Genomic DNA, 20,540 nt, shown 5'->3' on the forward strand with positions numbered 1-20,540 from the left:
TTCCGAGAAGGGTGAGCACGGCAGAGCCCACGGAGGTGCTGGCCCGCCCGGGCGGCGCCTGCCCCGCGCTCTGGCCTTCGGAACTGGCACCTCTCCCTGGCGCGCTGCGGCCTGCCGCGAGGTCGCCAGCCTGGCACGGGACGGTGGCCGAGGGAGGCCCGCCCGGGCGGGACTCCGGTGAGGCTCCCGACTCCTCGCCCCACAGGGCGCCGTGGAGATCATCTTCAAGGGGCACGAGCACGTGGAAGCGGCGCAGGCGGAGTACATCGAGACGTTTGCCAACCCCTTCCCCGCGGCCGTGAGAGGTAGGGGCCTGGCCGGGCGGGGGCTCTGCCGACCTGCTCCGCCCCTCGCGCGTTCTTTCTCTTCCAGTCTGATACCTGCCTTCGCCGTCGCAGTCTAGGCTCGAGGCTGCCCCTGGCCTTTGTCCCTGAGGGACAGTGGGACCTGTTGAGGCTGCTTTGGGTCCAGGATTAAAACAGCACTGCTGCAGTGTCTAAGCTTCTGTGTGTTCCAGTTACCTAGTGCTGTGTGGCAACCCACCCCAAAACTTCGTCCCCCGCCCCCCACACTGGTGGTTCTGAGGGTCGGCACTTGGTTTGGGCTCAGCTGGTGGTTCCTCTGCCGGTCTTTCCTGGGGTCACTCATGCAGCTGGGGTCATCTGGTGGCTTGACTGGGGCTTGGTAGTCCCCGATGGTGTCGCCTACGTGTAGGTGCTGACCCAGCGTGGCCTCTTCCTCAAGGGGACATGTCCAGGCAGCTTCACGTGGTGTCCCCAGGGTAGCAAGAGGGCGGAGGGAAGCTTGCAAGGCTCTTGAGGCCTAAGTCTGGAAGTTGCAGTGTCGGTTTTGCCACGTATAACTGGCAAAGCAAGTCACAAGGTGAGGTGACGAAATAGCATCCACCTCTTGATGGGAGAAGTGGGGAAGTCACGTGGCAGGACTATGTCTCTACAGAAAATCAAAAAATTAGCCGGGCATGGTGGTGTGTGCCTGTAGCTCCAGCTACTGGGAAGGCTGAGGTGGAAGCATTGCCTGAGTCCAGCAGGCTGAGGCTGAGGTGACCGAGAGCGTGTCACTGCACTCTAGCCTGGGTGACAGATGAGACTTCAACTCAAAGAAAAAAAATCTAGACGCGTTTTCTTGTCATTTCTTATTGAATTCATTCTGGCAGAATGGAGACCCTGGAGCAGGCAGCAGGGAGGGGTCCAAGTTTTCTTTTTGCCGAGTGCTCACAGGCGCTCAGAAGTTGGGGCCTGTCAGAACAGGCCGGCTTCCGGGACGCCAGGGAGGGCTCACAGGGCCCAGCCCTTCTGGACCGGGCTGGGCCCAGGATGGTGCCCGGGCTGAGCTCGGGGTTGGGAGTGGGCAGCCATCTGGGGCTGCAGAGGATCCGCTTCCTTTTCTGTGCTTCACCAGGGTTTGTGGATGACATCATCCAGCCTTCCTCCACTCGGGCCCGAATCTGCTGTGACCTGGACGTCTTGGCCAGCAAGAAGGTGCAACGTCCTTGGAGAAAACATGCAAATATTCCACTGTAGACAAATCAGAGGAGAAGAAACTGAGAGCTGAATTACTGTCTGCCCATTCGTCCCCCTTCCCTGCCTTTTACAATTGTGAAACCTGGGGATGTAAATATCAGGAATAACTTAGATGGCTATGTTAAATTCTAGAAAGATTTCTTTTGTGCCTACTGTAAAATTATTTACTGTATTAAAAATCTTAACTGGTATTTTTTACGTAAGTTTCATTTTGATGGTAGAAATCTGAAAAATTAAGAAAACTAGAAAGAAAACAGTACATAGTACCATCTGGCACTAATCTTTATTTCACACCTCTGTGTATTGTTTTCCTTTTCTCCCCAATAATTAATTTTTTATTCATGGGTGAGATAATAAGCTTTTGAGGCAAAGTCTGTCTTTGGCTTCAGTTTCCTTTTAAAAAAGAAATATTATAAGATGTCTTCTCTCTTAATTCCTTCATGAAGTGTTGAGGATTAAATATTTGCAGCTGTAGTGTGTGTCTAGCAGAACAGATGCTTAGTAAGACATTGTACCCACATTGACTGTTATTCCCACAAATGTGTTCACATTTTAAAAAACTTTTTTGTGAAACATTTCAAGCCTATAGAAATGTTGCAATAATTGTGTTCTATGCCCATCACGTAGAGTCTCCAGTTGTTAACGTTTTCTACACTTCATCTCTTTCATAAATACATAATTATTTTAAGTGGCCCATTTGTAAGGTGCAGAATCATGACCCCACGTGCCCCAGAATTTCAGCCTTTTTCTTAGGAACAAGGCTTGTAGGCTTCCACAGCCTTTCAGACATTGACATTTTGGAGGAGTACTTGTTTGCCAGTTCTTTTTAAGATTGTTCCTCAATTTGAATTTGGCTCATTGTTTCCTGATGTTTGGATTCAGATAAGAGTAAGATAGTGTGTGTCATTTCAAGTGTCATACCATGAAGCACCGTTTTTCCTTTTATTGATTCTGATCATGCAGTGAAGGTGGTGGCTGGAAAGGTTTTTCCATCAGTTACCATTTTCTCTTTATAGTTAATTAATTTGGTGGTGGGTGTCCTTTCTTCCTGTCCAGAAACTTTCACCCAAGAATTATTCATTGATACTTCTTGCCTCTGCCAGCAGCAGTTCTGACTGTAAAAGGTTGCATTTCTAGTCCTATTATGTCTATATTTATTAGTTGGAACTCAAGGCAGACCTTTCTCTTCGCCCATTTTTCTTGGTATTGTTTGGCCTCATAGATTCTTTTGAAATTTAATGTTACTCATATTGATGCTCAAAATTACCTGATTAGGCCATTGGGAGCTCCTTTAATCTGGCTCCCCAGATCCTTTTGATATGTTCCGGTCATTTTTTGAGTACTACTTAGTTTTCTAACTCAGGATAATAGCTCACCACTGGAATCAACAATGTCTCCAAGGAGTTTTGGTTTGTCAGTAGATAAAACTGTAAAACTGTACTAGCTGCTCACACTGATACTGGAGTACCACTGCTTTGTGGTAGACAGAACTAGAAAAATGTATACACATGTGTGCTTGGCACATACAACTAGGATGCCAAAAAACACGTATACACATCTTTAAGAGCCATTATCTATTACTTTTAGTTTGCCATAATCAGAATGTCGGGAGGCTGAGGGGAATCATTTGGGGCACCTCTTGTAGTTGCAGAAGTCAAATGCGACTTGCATTCGTCTTTTGTTACTGGTATATATTACAATTTTAATAGTTTTTTCCTTTCTTAAAATGTGTATACATGTTTTTGGCGCCCTCTGTATATGTCAGTCATGCGTTCATATGGAAACTTTGGATTCCAACCCAGCACCATGAGTTCTTTGCCTTCTCTCATTCCAGATTTATGTCTTTGCTCCCAGAAACAAACCTGGCTCTTATCTTGAATATATTTAACTCATTTGCACAAAGCTTCAATAAACACAAATTTCAGAATCACTACAACTGTATCAACAATAAGCCTTCTAAAGTCAAATTCAAGACTTTTTGTAGATTTTTTGCCTTTAAACTCAAAAGTACGTGGATAAGTTACTTGAATTAGTGACTGAATGGCTATGTTGAGTTCTTTTGGTACACTTCTTTCAAGTTTTCCCCCATCCTTTTAAATTTTATTTTACTAGGTACGTAAAGTGTTACCAGTTTTACCAGAACTGGAGAGTGAGAGTTGTCTGAGCATAAGGCCCAACCACTGAGTTGGGCCCAGGATGCCCTGGGGTGGGAGCCCAGGGCCGTCCTACCACCGCTTTCCCCTTGTTCCAGGTCTGTAAGCTCTGCTTGGAGGGTGCGTCGTTCATGTCCCGGTCAGCTTAGACCCTCCACTCTCCTCCTTTCGTTCGCCATCACCCGACCCATCCCCCCATTCCAGGTAGCCTTAAGCATTTTTTTTTAGCATCTCTCTTCCCTCCTCAGTCATCCTAGCTGGGCTCCGAGTACTTTGGTCGCAGTCTCTGCACTGATCTCTGTGGCTCCCCCGAAGCTGGAAATCCTGCTCTCAACTACCAGGACTAACCCCAGGCCAAGGTTTTGTTGCATTCCTGCTCCAGCACTTCAGAGGCTAGCTCCCCGCTCTCTAGTCCTCAGCCCACTTAGGTGGTCCTGGGCTATTCCTCCCTTGCTTACCTGGTGTTTTCTGAGCCCCAGTCCTCTCACCTCCACCTTGGCGCGCACTCTGTTGCTGTGGGCAGCTCTAAGCTGCTCGCACTGATGGGCCTGACTTCTTCGTCTGTGCACCTCAACTCTTGAGCTCAAACCGACTCCTCTTTTAGCAGGCTGCTTTTTCTCCAGTCATAGGTATTTTGTCTTCCTAAATAGGTTGTGAGTTCCTAGATGGCAGAAACTATTTGACCAAAGGCTCTTTATACTCCTTTTTGGGTTCCAGTCCAGAATCATCAGAAAGACTATAAACCACGGGAAATGGGGAAAAGGGTGGTGACAGACTGCTGGGATTTGAGACCCTCTGACAATCATTCAGGTCACCCAGCATAAAACTGCTTGGCTGATCCAATTTCTGGGGTCAGCCAGCTAGGATGTGGACCCTGCTTTGGCGATGACTCTGCTTGTCCATGTACACGTGGAGAGAGTCCAAGTGTCTTACCACGTGGTAAGTTAGATGCAGAGAAGGGCTTCTCTGGGGCTGCTGTAAGACAGTAGAGGAAGGTCCATCCAGAGATCCAGCAGGGTAAAGAAACACGAAGCTGTGAGGCCTTGGACGCTTTAGTAAGTGGACCAGCCTCTGGGACCACAGAATGAATAGTGTCAGCTGATATTCTCATTGGCTGTTGTGCAGGAAAGCTTTTCCTGGCGCCCTCACCCAAAGGCAGATTTTGTACCTAGAGAAGGCTTGTGTTCACTGAGCGGAGAGCTGACAGGTAAGTCTGTCTTTAGACTGAAAGCAGATAATATGGTGGGCTGAGGTGGAGGAGAAACTGCGAAGGTCTTGCTGGACCTGACCCCACCTTGTGTCAAGTCAGTCAGTTCCTCTTGAGCCACACAGCTAATGAGTGATGAAGCTGGGATTTGAAGCCAGGTGGATTTGATCCCAACTGTGTTTTAACGGTCCAGAGTACTGCCACTTAATTTAGGCAGGTGAGATGAACTCCTACAGGTTGAAGCAAACATGGAGGTGGGAGGAGGGGAGGTGGGAGAAGTGGTATCGTGTCTCAATTCTAAATTCTAAGACCTTCTGCATTTGGAAAGCTTTCTTGTCATGCGTGAAACCCCTACCCAGCAGTGCTGACAGATGGCCAGTCATCTGAGTTGCTGGAAGAATGGGGAGGACATCCACAGCATAGCCTTGGAGTGCCTACGTTTCTTGCAAAGTGCTTCTAGTTTCTTAGTCCCAGCCCGACACTGCCTCTGGGTACGCCGATCCTTTTCCTGGTGCTGGTGCTTGTGCATGGGATGTGGCCTGTCCAGCAAAGGAGCCTGTGAAGGACGTTCACCCACACATGGCGTGACCACTCTTGATGGAGTTAGTGAATCGACTAAGACTTCACTTGTTTGGCCGATGCAAACGCTTCATGTGTTTCTGGTTCCAAAGGATTTCTGGAGAGCTGTGGCTTTATTCTTTTAGTGAGCACTGCTGGTCCTCATGCTGTGTACTTCTAACGTCAGCATGCAATTCCCACCGTCCAAGCAGGAGCTGCAGCCACTTGTTGGGCAGTGCCTCAGCCTGGGGCTCTGTGGGATCCAGCCGGCACATTCCAGCTCCAGTAGTTGGGTTCTGTCCATGTCCTTACTGCCCTGGATGGCGACACCTCCTTTACGTCCTTGGGAGCAGAAAGATGTTCCTCCAAAAGTGATGGTTGATAGACCCCCACAGAGCAAGGCCCTCAGGGGAGCAGGGATAGAACCTTACCTGAGTTTCATCTGATATGAAATGCATGAGTGGAACTTGTTTCCCATGAAGATGCTGGTCCTGCTTGCTGGCTCTTACCAGGGAACAGGGCCAAACAGGGAGTTCCAGTCAGGTCCCAGCTGGATTCACAAGCCTGAACCAAAGGGACAGTCACGTGGGAAGCCCTGCTCTACTCTCATAATCTCGTAACCTTCACGATGAGCTGCTACAGAGAAATCCTTACCACCTTCCGTCCTCGGCTGCCTGGACAGCTCACCTGCTGACTTGTCTTCGACACCTCTGCCTTTTCTGCATAGCCATCTCAGGCCATTTAACACAAAAAAAACACGGGTGTGACTTCTTAAGAGTGAGGTCTGGCTCTAATGCCAAGAGAAACCACCGGTGACCTTCCAAGGGTATTGTCAGGGGATGACCACGCATATAACCACAGGGTCTGAAGCAGGGAAGACCCAGACCATAGGCCAGTGGCTCTTCCCTGAATGTCTCATCCAAAACTCAGCCTGGACCAGGGTTGTCTCACGCCTGCAATCCCAGCACTCTGGGAGGCCAAGGTAAGAGGGCTGCTTGAGCCCAAGGGTTTGAGACCAGCCTGGGCAACACAGCAAGACCTCGTCACTAAACAAAATTAGCCACGTGTGGTAGCACGTGTCTGTAGTCCCAGCTACTCAGGTAGCTGAGATGGAGGGATGGCCTGAGCCCAGAAGGTTGAGGCCGTGATGAGCTGTGATTGTGCCATGCATCCCAGCCTGGGCAACAGAGTGAGACCCCGACACGAACAAAACAAAACTTAGCCCGCAAGAAACTCCCTTCCGTTCTCTCCAAGGAAATCTAAGGAATGAAAAGAAATTAGTGAGCCAGTCTTACATTTCTGCCTTCTTAAAAAAACACACATCACTAATTCAGCAACCTTGCCATCATTTAGCAAATTACCTGGAAGAGCAGACACACTTGAGCGGCAGGACGGGAAGCAGGCTCTTAAAGCTCTACCCAGTGGCAACAACAGGACGACCACCACAGCCTGGTTTTGGATAGTTTATTAAAGGAAAGGTGAAGCATCAGTTTCAAATTGTACAAAAGGAAAAAAACCTCATATTGCAAATGTACAATTTACAGAATTACTAGCAAAACCAATCAAGGAGACACCGAAAATACAAAAATTTGATTGACTTTAAACTGAACTGGAAACCCATTGGAGTAGATATTAAGCCTTTTTTCATTGCGTGGTAGTCCACAATTCTGTCAGCATCCGTTTTCTACACGAGACTGTCAAGCAAAGGAGCGGTCTGTGCATGTGCCAGGGCACCTCATGGTGCACTACCTGCCCCGTACCACAGACAGGCAGGGCTAGGCTGGACAGTCCAGTCATTTCTGCCCCTTTACCTCCAGTGAAGCCCACATTTTGGGGAGAAAGTGAGGCCCCAGCTCCCCTAATTGGAGCCCAGGAATTGCTGAATTAGCAGATAAAACATTTTTGGTGACCAAGTTTTTTCAGAACTGTATAAATGTTGAAAAAAATCTGTTTTGTGTCTGTTTACTAAAAGGATGAATAAAATCATCCATTTTGCTTTCCCGCACAAAAGATGATAACCATTGATGCACAGAACTTTAAAAAATGCTCTTCATACTTGTAAAAAGGGAAAGCCTCGTGATTCTGTTGCAGCTACTTACGAGCCTGCCCAGAAACAGCTGTGGATGGATTGGTCTGGAAATTCTGAGGCTTACTTTTAACAATCAGAAAGGAAGAAGCAAAGTGGGCTTTTTAAAACAACAGCAGCAAGGCATAAAAGTCTAAGCAGAATGTAACTCTAAACCATTGAAGACTGTTCTGAAGATTCATAATTTCTTTTTCCAAAAGAATTATTCTTAATATGCACATTTAACACTGAAATGTAGCTGTATTTCAAGGTAAGCTTAGGAACTTCACCCTCTAAGCACAGACTTCTATGCAGCACATACTTCTATAATCAGTAAACTTAATTCACAAAATTAGCGCATTAAGGGGATTAAGTGCATGGGAATTAGACATAGTTATGTTACACTTAAAATTACTTTTGAATGCAAAGGATTTCTTCATGATTATCTTCTTAAGAAAACGGAAGTCTGTAACTTGAATTTGGCAGGGCATGAAACAAGTGGTAAAAACAGCAAACTGATAGCTTGAGAATCATTTTTGTTTTACTGAGAATACTTTATTTGCTGGTAGAAGTTGCTAAAAATGCACAGAACAAATATCAATAGAAAATGCACTGTATTCGAATCTCCCTATTCTATATAAAATGAACGGTGTACAGCATCTGTTGGAAAAATGGCTGCATGGACATTTCTTATTTTATGCCCACTTATAAATAAAAATAAACCTTTTTATTCAAGAGTATATAAAATCTGGGAATTCATATCCATATCCACAGAGGGTGTGTGGTTTTTGGCAGAGATGCACTATGTCAGAATATCATCTTAGCTTGTCAATGTTCTGCTCCTTCGTATTTCTGTGTTCCACAAGGTCAACCAAATTCAGTGAGCTCCAAAACACTCTTCGGCATTTAGGATGAGCTGCTTACTCATAGGTTTAATAAAAATGGTTAGCTTTTAAAACATAAAAAGGCAAAATGTTAAAACGGTTTTTAAATTGTACAACAGGAAAATAAAGTTAAAAATATTTTTTTTTTACTCAGTGCTGAGTTTCATAAAACAGGTGTATAACAGTGTTTATCTTGACAGCTGTTTTAAAAATTTAAAATTTCTTCCTCCCTCCAGAAAAACACACACATCTGTACTGGGATAAGTCCAATATTAGGACACAAATGATTTTCAGGTCAGTCTTTCTGAGGTGACATTCACCAACATTCCCTTGGGTAATTTACATGCTCCTCTTCTCTGTCACTGCAAAAAGGGGTTGACCTTAATCATTTGATTAAAAAACAAATCAGATCACATCAAAAGTGTTTTTTCCCATACAAGCTATCACAGTATATAGGCCTCTAGCTCTAAATAATAGAGTTCCAGATTTGTAAATTTTCTTCAGACTTCAGAACATAGGCATTCCAAATCCCTAGAAAAATAATGAGAAACACAGTTATTAATTACATGCAAAAAACAGGACCCAGAAACCATAAATAAACAGCAGGAATAATTTAACATTTACTGAATCATCCTCTATGATAGCTGCAGAATCAAAGAAGTCTGGCCTGAGCTCAGCTCGCTCCCGCCGATTTCTTGATGGAGGCTGGAAAAAGAAATCAGTTATTTAATTTTTTCCAAGATCATTAAGACAATGAACTGTGATACTCAGGCAATATTTTTGACAGTGTAATGAATATACTGACTGCTAAGAGTCAATTTTGAAAGGAAAAAGAACCTGACTTTTATATGAAACATACATATATATTTTTTAGAGTCTTGCTTTCTTGCCTAGGCTGGAGTGCAGCAGCACGATCATGACTCACTATCATCTCAAACTCCTCCTGGGTTCAAGCAATTCTCCAGCCTCAGCCTGCTGAGTAGCTGGGATGACAAGCGTGGGCCATCATATCTGAGTAATTTTTTAGTTTTTAAATTTTTTGTAGAGACAAAGTCTCACTATGTTGTTCAGGATAGAATTTTTTCAAAATCTAGCAGTACATTTGGCTTTTAATTATCATGTAGAAAAAAAAGACTTTCAAGTTATAATGAGTAAACTGAACATGTAAATGCATATAAATAATTTGGGGTCTATACACACAGAATATAACTTCCCTTTCAAGTCACGGAACAACTGTAAAATTGATTAATAAATGCTAGGTGATAAACCTTAGAGAATTCTCCAAAGCAAGCAGGTGGAAAGCTATTGGGGAGGGGGGACAGGGAGGTTACAGACTAAAGTAACACGATCTCACTTATGTTTCTTTTTTTTTTTTTTTTTTGAGTTGGAGTCTTACTTGGTCGCCCAGACTGGAGTGCAGTGGCCGCTCCCGGCCACCGCAGCCTCGACCTGCTGGGCTCCGGCGATCCTTCCGCCTCAGCCTTCCAAGTAGCCAGAATTATAGGCATGCGCTACCATGCCTGGCTGATTTTTTGATTTATTGTAGAGATGAGGTCTCGCCTGCCCAGGCAGGTCTCGAACCCCCAGGCTCAGGCAATTCACTCACCTCAGCCTCCCACAGGCAGGGGATTACAGGCTGAGCCACTGAGCCCGGCTCTCACTTATGTTTCTTATAAAAACTTTCCATAATAGAAAATTCAAACACACAAAGCAGAATGTTATGGGATGAATGTTTCCCATGACACACATGTTGAAGCCCTAACCTCCAGTACCTCAGAACATGACTTGGGGGGCTTTTAAAGAAGTTAATTGGTAGAAAGTGAGGTGGCTCTAATTGAATGTGCACTATATTTCCCTACTCAAGTCATTTCACACATAACTACACTTCAATATGTTACCTATGGCTGATGAAAACTTAAAATAACTTAGTAGCACTTATACCTAATCATATTCAAATAGTCTTTTTATACCGAACAAATAAGTTCCGTATTCTGCATTTGACTGTTATGTTGGAGCACAGCGTGTTTTGTCAGACTCGAATTTAATGTACAAGAGGCCAGATACACATGCTATGCTGAAAGACAGATCTGTTATGAGCTCTTTTTCTTTTCTTTTTTTTTTTTGGTTGGAGTCTCACTCTGTTGCCCAGACTGGAGTCTAGTGGCTGCTCCTGGCCACCGCAGCCTCAACCTGCTGGGCTCTGGCGATCCTTCTGCCTCACCCTTCCAAGTAGCTGGAACTACAGGCACGCGCTACCACACCCGGCTGATATTTTTGATTTATTGTAGAGATGAGGTCTCACTGCCCAGGCGGGTCTTGAACCCACGGGCTCAGGCAATCCACTCACCTCAGCCTCCCAAAGGCGTGGGATTACAGGCTGAGCCACCGAGCCAGCTGTGCTCTTTTTCAAAAAGGCAAAAAGAAGGAACCAGTTCCTGTTATTACCAGAATTCAAAATATGAAAGCACACTTGAAAAGCACACAAGCTTATCCAAATGTCCACTGTTAGTCAGTTACCACCTTCTCACCTCTGTCTTTTCCCTACAGAGTTCTGAGAACAAGAGGATCATCTTACACCAATACCCTAACATTTTAACAAAAGAAAAACGTAAATTTCCTTACCAGATCAATAACCATGGTGTCTTCAAATTCTTCATTCATATCTTCTAACTGGCTCCGGGATGACATCATCACATCTTCAAAGATGGGCTCAGCATCTTCCTCCATTAGACCCCGACTGGTAAGGAAAAGGTAGTCAGAAGGCTGTTCAGACTCAGCCAATCTGGGATCCTGGCTCTCTCTTACATTAGCTCTTCTAGCCAATGGAAGCACACCTTTTAATCATGACCTACAGACCACACAAATTATGATACTGAACTCCAATATGATTGAGGATTGTTCCTTTGGTCCACTCAAGATTTCATCTCAACTTGTCAAAAGGAAGTATAATTAAATGCAATAAGAATAACAGCTGTTAATATTTATTTAGCTGTGTAATTTCAGTTCCCCCAAGATTCTGATTGGGACTGTTGCCATCTCAGTTGTGCAAATGAGGAACCTGTGGCACGATGCTTTAGAGCCACCAAGGCCACAGCTGGCAAGTGGCAGCACTGGGATTTAAAAGTGGAACGTCCAAGAGCCCATGTCCTCCATTTCTTACAGCATATCCAGGATTATAATTTTAACTCCTAAAACTAAACACCAGAGATACCCAAATCACTTCACGAAATGACCAGCATCGCAAAGTCGGTATGTTCTCGTGGTACTCAATGGAACACTTACACTGCATGCCTTACTCCAGTTCTCACTTTCATGTAGTTCATTCCTGTTCTGTCCTTCCGATTTAAGTCTTCTAACTTCGGCTGGCCTAACCAAGAGATCTGCATCTGAGGACTTAAGACAGGGTAGTATTATTCACTTTGTGGCAGCAGATAATGAATTTAGTTAATAGGCCCCATGCTAAGAAAGCCATCGTTGGTTGCTTTAATCCTATATAGGAGGAGTTAGCTGGATTTACTCCAGTGTCTATAAAAAAAGGCAGTTAGTTGCCCAAAGAGATCTCAGGGACTCCAGGAAAAGCTGGACGGGACTAGTTGTTGCATGGTCAGATTATCTGTCAGCATTGTTCCTCAAATCTCTGCCCAGCGAAGGCTCTGCTCAGACCTCTGTCCTGGGATGCTGCCCTACTCACAGACGTGCCTAGCTGGAGAGCAGCCTCTAGGGAATGCTGCTGGCCTGGCAGCTGGAACCTCTCCAGAATTTATCAAGAGAGGGCATAATACTTCTCAGTTGTTATGGAATAAAATCTCCACCTGCACTCTATACACACTGGCTAGGGAAACTTACATGAACACACCTTTTGGGGATTTTACAGGATGCAAAGTGCCATATGAAGTGCTCTCTAAGTGACTGTCTTTTTTTTTTGAGTTGGAGTCTCACTCTGTTGCCCAGACTGGAGAGCAGTGGCACGCTCACGGCCACCGCATCCTTGACCTGCTGGGCTCAGGCGATCCTTCTGCTTCAACCTTCCAAGTAGCTGGAACCACAGGCATGTGCCACCATGCCTGGCTAATTTTTTTATTTATGAGGTCTCGCCAAGTTGCCCAGGCAGGTCTTGAACTCATGGACTCAGGCAATTCTCTCACTTCAGCCTCCCAAAGTCCTGGGATTATAAGCATGAGCCACCATGCCTGGCCTAAGTGACTGTCTTTAGATTGTGTGGGCCTGTCACCTAGATTCAACCTATAAACCTAGAGCAGGGAAAAAAAGGCAGACATGGCCAGAGGGACTGACAAGCAGTAAGGTCAGTGCCACAAGGTAGGCTGCTCAAACAAGAAACCCGGCCTGTAGGAAGAGGGGTGGAAATACTGGCGAGGTCACCCATCTAGGGACGCTGGTCACAAGGCAAACCACCTTCTAGAACACTCAGCAGCACAAGAAGGGACAGTTACACAATGGTTGACATGAGTATCCTTTCAGTTTTACGGAAAAGCAGATCCTTTAAAGCAAGGGGGGGTCTTATGAGACCCAGGATCTGATACTCTAATACTGCATCTTTCCATTTTCAACCTACTAAATTTGCTGTGTTTGAGTGTGAATTCTCCTTCTTATCCATCAGAAAATCCCCAGCATTTCTCCACTAAATACAGAAACACAAGTGAGGAACTGAGAGAATTTCAAAGTTGGATGGAAAATCACAGAAAGCTTAGAAAGACTCACACCATCACCTGCCTTCTCTACAATTTTCAGAGGCCTGTGTACCAGAAAACATTTTAATTGCTAGTGTGGAGCAAAGGTAAGTCCCTGATTCTCTCTTAGAGGACAGCCATTACCAGAATTTGTCAAATAAGATTTTAAAAACTCTTAACTCACAAACAGCTTAAGTTTTAAACATAAATGTAAGCAAGGCAAAATACTACCAATTAATTAAAGGAATGATGAAGGTAATACACAGCCTATTTATTTGGTGTCAGACTACTGATAATTTAGCAGAGGTTCTCACAGGTTTTCTTGGCAAGGAATTAACCTGCATTATCTCTCTTTTGAGTGCATTATCTTCTTGACAAGTCCCTGAGAAGAAATAGACCTGCACCATGAAAATGTAAACTCTGAGTGAAACTGGTCCTTAGTGAGACCCCATGCATCTAAAGGTCTGTGAACTACGAGGAGCTAAATACCTACAACGTCTGCAGACCTTTTATAGCTTTTCCCATATAAACTGTTTACTTTTGGCTTTGTTTTCTCATGAACTGACCAGCAATAAGCTCTGATGAACAGAGTTTTTCTTAAATGGCTTAGCAGTTAAAAGTTTCATGCCCAGAAGACACGTTTTTACTCTTACTTGTGCAAAAAGTCTGGCTCAGATCCATGTTCAGACTCAGGCTCTTGAATCTGCTCCCCCATGGGCCGGCTGTTTTCCCGCAGGACAGTGGAAGTGAGCTGTGGCGCTGGCAGGGGGCCAGGGGTCTGAACCATGGTGTCAGTCCTGTTCAGCCACGTGTTATCCAGGCTCTCATCTGGAAGATTGGGTTAGAGTCACAGAATGTCACAGGTGGGTGAACTCTGGTGGCAGCTACAGCACAAATGTGGAATGGCTCTGCAGTTAGGCTGCCTAGCTTGAATCCCAGGTCCACCACTCACTTGTATGACTTTGTATAAGTCATTAAATTTCCAAAGTTGAGGTTTCTCATATATAAAATGAGAATGGCAGTACCTAACCTCACAGAGTTGTAAGGATTAAATGAGGTAATGCACACAATCACCAAATGTTAGCTATCGCCATATCTCTTCAAATCTCTCCATCTCTAAGAATGCATTTCCCCTAGAAGGGGAAGCACGGGCAATCCAGAGACCTCTTCAACTTTCCCTTGCCTGAGCGAAAAAGAGCCTATTTCCTGGGACTCACAGAGAATGCACAATGGGACACCAGTTACCAGAGAAATAATTTGTTTTGCTAGGTTATCCTTGTGGAGATGGGCTGAGAGGCTCGCTGTTTTCATGCTCCGGGTCCTTAGAAGAAGCCTTCCTTGATTACTCACTCAACCTCCACTTCATTCTCTTTTAACTTCCAGAGGAAATGCAATCATTCCTGCCCGCTTAGGACTTAACCACACACTACCCTGCACTAGCAGATATGTTACTAATCACGTGCATGAATTACTCTGTAATTAAGACTTAAGATCCCCCAAGGGGCCAGGAACTATTTTTTTTCCTTCTTCTAAAGATGGTTTATAATGATTTCAGCAGATTAAAACATTATTTGTAAACTATCCTGATAAAATACTACATAATTATAAAGTTTCTATTTATAAAAATTCTACATTATTTTAATGTGAAGATACTTCTTAAAAGTATTACTGCTATGGTTTTCCTTCTGAAGAATTTAAATCACAATGTACAGTATGAATCTCATTGTTTTCCCCCTCCCTATTAAGTCTCAGAGATGTATGCATGTTAGGTTTCTTGTTTTCCATCAAGTATCCCATCTCTCCCTGGGTACTTCTCAGGCTTCTGGTATTTTGTACATTCTGGATCATGTACATTCTGGATTGGCTTTCTGTGCCTGGAAATACCTATGCGTTGTCTGGAAATCTCTGAGTTAATCAGCAAAGATTTCATACCACTTCTCACTCAACATTTAATTCAAACTTTTATTCTCTGCCCCACTTAATTTTTTTTCTTCTTCTTCCTTCTCCTTCTTATTTTTTTGAGTCAGTGTCTCACACTGTTGCCCAGGCTGAAGTACAGAGGCATAATCATGGCTCACTGCAGGTTCAACCTCCTGGGTTCAGGTGATCTTTCCACCTCAGTCTCCCGAGTAGCTGGCACTGCCCGTGCCACCACGTCCAGCTAATTTTTTGTGTTTTTTTGTAGAGATGAGGTCTTGTTATATTGCCCAGGCTGTTCTTGAACTCCTGGGCTCAAGTAATCCTCTTGTCTCAGTCTCCCAAAGTGCTGGGATTACAGGTGTGAACCTGTAAACATTTAAAATTTTATGGCAAAAAGATTGATATCATCTAGGGTCTGAAACTCATCTGTCAGCTATGATATGTCATATTTTCCAGAAAATCTTTCTGTATTCATGAATAGTTTGGTCACTCCTTGTGTGTTCTCAGAGCCTCCTGTGTTTGGCGCAACAGAGCAATGATCATGTTGAAATAAAATCACATCTATGTTGCCTAGGCTGGTCTCGAACTCCTGGACTCAAGCAATCATCCTGCCTCAGCCTCTGAAAGTGCTGGGATTAGAGGTGACAGTCACCATGCCCAATCTTCTGTCTAGAATTTAGATAATAGTATTGAGCTCAGAGTTGACTTATAAAACATTTATACAGCATTTACTATGTGCCAGGGACCTAAGTGCTTTACACATATTCCTCGAATAAACAAATAATATAATGCATGTAAAATGCATTCCTAGTACATAGCAATGATCTGATGAATGCTAACTAAAGAACATTACATCTATGAAAAGCTGTGCATAGGAAAAAAGACATAGGAGATGGGAGGTACCCTGAGAGAGGCTGCTCTAGAAGGTATTTTCACAAGGAGATGACTGGAGTCTCTGTTGAGAGAAAAGTCAAGGAGCCTGGCAGCTTACAGTTTACATTCTCTGGACTAAAAAGACTTTTAGTTCCAAAGCTGAGACTTGAACTCTTAAACTTTGTGAAGATTTTGTTAAACATCAAAAGTAACATTTACATTAATTCTTTTATTTGCTTTGGACTATAGTTGCTGCCTAATCTGCTGATTCTGGATAAGAGGCATTACTATATGATGAGAACATTCTGACAATAGCAGATAATATTTACTGAATGCTACCTATATGCCAAGCACTGTCTCAGTACTGTGTGTGTACTAAGTGTTTTAGCATTTCATTTAATATTCACGATAATTAAATAGCATGCTCAAAGGTCACAGAGCTGATAAATGAGATAGCATCGTCTGAATTCTAGAACTCTGATTTTAGAATCTGTGCTCCTCATCAACAATACTGCCTCCCCAATAGTAAAAAGAAACATTAAATTTAAATTCTAGTTAATTTTGTTACAGATTTTAGCAAAACCTTTGGTGACTCTCTATTTTAGGCAGCAGAGGTTAAGATGCTGAAAGATGAACAGAAAATGCAAAAAGGAGCAAGAGAACAGGACTCAGACCACAGCCCTCCTCTCCTGGCTTGGAGAAAATTTATTCAGAGAAGCAAAGAAGGTGGAAGATTATTTGAGAAAACAAGTATTTTTCCCTTGAGGTTTCTCTCTGGAAGTTTAAGAGGAATGTTTTGTTTTAATAGAGTAATTTTTAGTCTTTTTGATACGGAAATACCTACTATTGATCAGATTTCATGACAATTCAACTTCCTGTTCCCTACAGTCCAAGAGGATTATAAACCAGATTTGGCCATGACTGTCTTACTGCACAAAAATAAATTATCCAACCAAGTGGTAGAACTGGAACACTATTCTGGTATATTAAATTTGCTGCAGAAAATTACCAGCATCCTTCCTATAGTAGGATACATCTGAATAAAACAGCATTATGATTATCTTATTTAAAGTTTTAATGTCTCAGAAGCATAAAGTATGGGGATCAGTGTTAAAGACCTTAGTAACTGTTTCCTTTTTTTACTCCATGCTTAAATTTCTTTCTCCTTGACCCTTTTCTGTCTTCACTTTGTCTATTCCAACTTTTTTGCCTATCTCAGTGTGAGTCAAATATACAAAGAAATCATGGGCCTGACACTATTATCTGCTTCAACAGATTGCCACTTTATTTATCTCCAAAACACCAGGCACATTTTTGTCTCATAATGTAAAGGCAGACTTACCTTCCACGCGTTTCTTATGAAGTGGGGGCCGTCCTTTCTTATTCCTTACTGAGGAGGCTTTGCTGCTGCTACTTCCACTGTTCACAGACATCCTATCATCTTCACCCCCGGTGACTAATGAATTTCTGTAGGAGATGAGTGGAAGCCAGACATCTTCCCTCCTTTCCATCATCTGCTCAGTAAGGAATTTCTCTAGGTATGAATGACTGGAAATGCAAGAGAAACAGCAGTGACTTCCATGGAAGGAGTTCCTGCCTCACTTATTTTTTTCTCAACTTGCGGCTCTTTTTCTGTGTAGGTTCTGAGGAATGCCTAAACACATTAAAGGGCTAACATCACCACTGGGAAGAGGGGCCTGAGAATTTAAGATTTTGCCTTGCATATTCCTGGAATACTTTAAAACAAGGGAATGTATTACTAAGAGTGTGTACATGTGTGGTCTTTCCTATGCTTCTTCCTTTGCTTTTAAACACCAATGGTCAAAAAATTGCAAGTTTGGCACAAAAAGATTACTGAGTTTTCTTTTAAAGTGTTCAAGTCAGAGCAAGAGTTCTGGAATGGTGGAGTGAGGAGGGGTCTACCCTCTTCCCAGCAAAATAATCCTTTAACTGGTAAAAAAATTATAAAAGACAATAAAGTCTTTGTAAATTACTTTAAGGTCATACAGGAAACAGATAAAAATTTATTCCAGAAAATCTCGTAAGTCTTGGTCAGAAGAGCAAGAGTTTATAGCATTTGGTCCACAGCCTGTTTCCTTCCCTTGTCTCTGCTGCTCCCCCAACTAGAGCTCTGAATTGTGAAAACTATACTCCAGGCAGGTAGCTAAGAAGATGGGGACTTCCAGCTCTGAATTGTGAAAACTATACTCCAGGCAGGTAGCTAAGAAGATGGGGACTTCCCCATCTTCTCTCTCTAGTTCCCGGCCTAGGGCTACCCTGAAAGAAAGGAGCACATGATTTGCATTCCCATCACCTCCAGCCCTGTGCTGGACAAGTTTTACCCCAAGCAGCAGCCCAGAAGAATGAGGCTCCTTTTCCCCACCCAGCCTTCCAGGTTCAGCCGGCTGAGAATCTCAGGGCCCTGAATGCCCCACCTCAACGCCCTCATGGAGGCTCCACGCCTGGAGGGGCAAACCGGGAGCCAGGGGTTACCCACCCATCCCCTGTGCAAAGAGCCAGGTATGATTCTGAGAGAGGAGGAATGCTCTCTCATCCCATTCCCTCCTCCTACTCCCTGTTCAGTGGCATGAAGTTAAAGTTGTGCCCTGGGCTGAGGCAGAGTCCAAGGAAGCAACTCTGCCAGTTGCTTCCTTGGGGGGAGGAGGGTGACTTTATCTGAAATGGAGGGTAGAAGATCCTTTCCTAAGGAAACGGACAACCAAGATCTTGACAGAGTTCAAAGAAGAAGGTGCTGGTAGCTCTTTGACACTAGCAGTAACAGATGACAGAGCAGTGGCCAGAAGTTCAAAAAAAGAAAACCAAAAAAAAAAAAAAAAAAAAAGAGTCACAGTTTACTCTGGAAGTTGGATATGTTCATTAGCTGCACTGTAGTCACAACATATATGTATATCAGATGTTGTTATATTCCTTAAATATATACAATTCTTTTTTTGTTTGGTTTTTTTTGAGTTGGAGCCTCACTCTGTTGCCCAGACTGGAGTGCAGTGGCATGCTCCCAGCCACTGCAGCCTTGACCTGCTGGGCTCTGACGATCCTTTCACCTCAGCCTTCCAAGTAGCCGGAACTACAGGTGCGCGCTACCATGCCCAACTAATTTTTGACTTATTGTAGAGACAAGGTCTCGCCAGGTTGCCCAGGTGGTTCTTGAACCTCCAGGCTCAGGCAATCCCCGTAATCAGCCTGTAATCCCACCACTTTGGGAGGCTCAGGCCTTGGCCTCCCAAAGTGGTGGGATTACAGGCTGAGCCACGGAGCCCGGCCTCAACTCTTATTTTTAAAAAAGAGGGAAAGAACCTCCAAAAACAAAGTGATTCGTCATCTCAGGAGCTCTAATTCACTGGATCACAGTACCAGACCCTTCCCCGTGCTTACATTGTTCTGTAATATGCACGTCTCCCCTCCCAGCACTAGAATAATGCTTTACCACAAATCTTTGGTGGTTATTAGTAGGCTGCTGAACTAACTGGGCATGTCATATGTTTATTCTTGTATGAATGAAGGATAAAATTTTGTTGTTACTTATCTGTGTATGTAATTGCTGAACTTAAAGTTTATCTTTTGTTTACAGGCTTCAGGTTTTGTGAGTTTATCCATTTATCTCAGTTTGGAAGAGTTTAAAAAATAAAAATAAAAAATAAAAGTCCTGGGAACTGGGGAGGCTGTGCACATATGCTAAGCTGCACTTGCTCATGGGCAAACAAAGGCAGGGAACGGGGCAGACTTGAAAACATCAGCCAATCCACACGCAGATCCATCAACACAGGGAGGAAGTGTCACTGGCAAAAGGGTTTAAACATAACCTCTAACCAAAAACTGGCTGAATAATAAGCTGTTCTTACCCATGGCAACTTCTAGGAAGTTAGGCTTAAAAACACTATCCTGTACTTCCTTGGCTGTCTAAAGACTGTACATGTACAAGGCTGCCCCTGGTAGCAGCAGTCAGAGGGGGATCTTCCAAGCTGCTAGTACCTGAACTAAAACAGGTCAAAAAAATAAACATCCTGAATTATGGGAGTAGCCTAGAAAATCGGATAGTCTGTCAAAAACCTCCTCACACTGATAAACGACTTCACTAAAGTCTTGGGCTACAAAAATCAATGCGCAAAAAACAGTTGCATTTCTATACATCAACAACAAGCAGGTTGAGAACCAAGTAAAAAGCACAATCCCATTTACAACAGCCACACACAAAAAATAAAATACCTTGGCATTCATCTACAAAGGCATGAGAGACCTTTACAATGAGAACTACAAAACACTGCTCAAAGAGATCAAGGCTGACACAAACACATGGAAGAACATCCCATGCTCATGGACTGGAAGAATCAATCTTTTTTTTTTCTTTTTCCTGAGTTGGAGTCTCACTCTGTCGCCCAGACTGGAGTGCAGTGGCCGCTCCCGGCAACCACAGCCTCGACTTGCTGGGCTCCAGCGATCCTTCCTCCTCAGCCTTCGGAATAGCTGGAATTACAGGCATGCACTACCACGCCCAGTTGGGAAGAATCAATATCAAGATGTCTATCCTAGCCAGGCTTGGTGGCTCAGCCTGTAATCCCGAGCCTTTGGGAGGCTGAGGTGGGTGGATTGCCTGAGCCCGCGGGTTTGAGACCCGCTTGGGCAATGAGACCTC

The 20,540-nt window shown here is 43.9% G+C and overlaps 2 protein-coding genes across 3 annotated transcripts in view; one reads left to right on the plus strand and one right to left on the minus strand.

The window, feature by feature from the left end:
- PCCB (propionyl-CoA carboxylase beta subunit) overlaps positions 1–1,739 on the plus strand; it is a 63,275-nt gene extending 61,536 nt beyond the window's left edge. The window contains exon 10 of the mRNA XM_008064214.2: positions 1,420–1,739. Coding sequence (XP_008062405.1) covers positions 1,420–1,541 — 122 coding nt within the window. The 3' untranslated portion in view covers positions 1,542–1,739. The remainder of the gene's footprint in view (positions 1–1,419) is intronic.
- A 5,169-nt stretch (positions 1,740–6,908) lies between these two features.
- STAG1 (stromal antigen 1) overlaps positions 6,909–20,540 on the minus strand; it is a 283,214-nt gene continuing 269,582 nt past the window's right edge. The window contains exons 28-33 of one of the 2 annotated variants that reach the window (XM_008064213.2): positions 17,232–17,437; positions 13,750–13,924; positions 11,691–11,801; positions 11,031–11,145; positions 9,033–9,113; positions 6,909–8,939 (exon numbers count right to left, since the gene is read on the minus strand). In XM_008064213.2, coding sequence (XP_008062404.1) covers positions 8,916–8,939; positions 9,033–9,113; positions 11,031–11,145; positions 11,691–11,801; positions 13,750–13,924; positions 17,232–17,437 — 712 coding nt within the window. In that variant the 3' untranslated portion in view covers positions 6,909–8,915. The remainder of the gene's footprint in view (positions 8,940–9,032; positions 9,114–11,030; positions 11,146–11,690; positions 11,802–13,749; positions 13,925–17,231; positions 17,438–20,540) is intronic. The other variant, XM_021715629.1, reaches the window with a different exon arrangement.

Source organism: Carlito syrichta, unplaced genomic scaffold, assembly GCF_000164805.1.
Source record: "Carlito syrichta isolate Samal-C Ts95f unplaced genomic scaffold, Tarsius_syrichta-2.0.1 Scaffold307227, whole genome shotgun sequence".
Taxonomy (NCBI): Eukaryota; Metazoa; Chordata; class Mammalia; order Primates; family Tarsiidae; genus Carlito; species Carlito syrichta.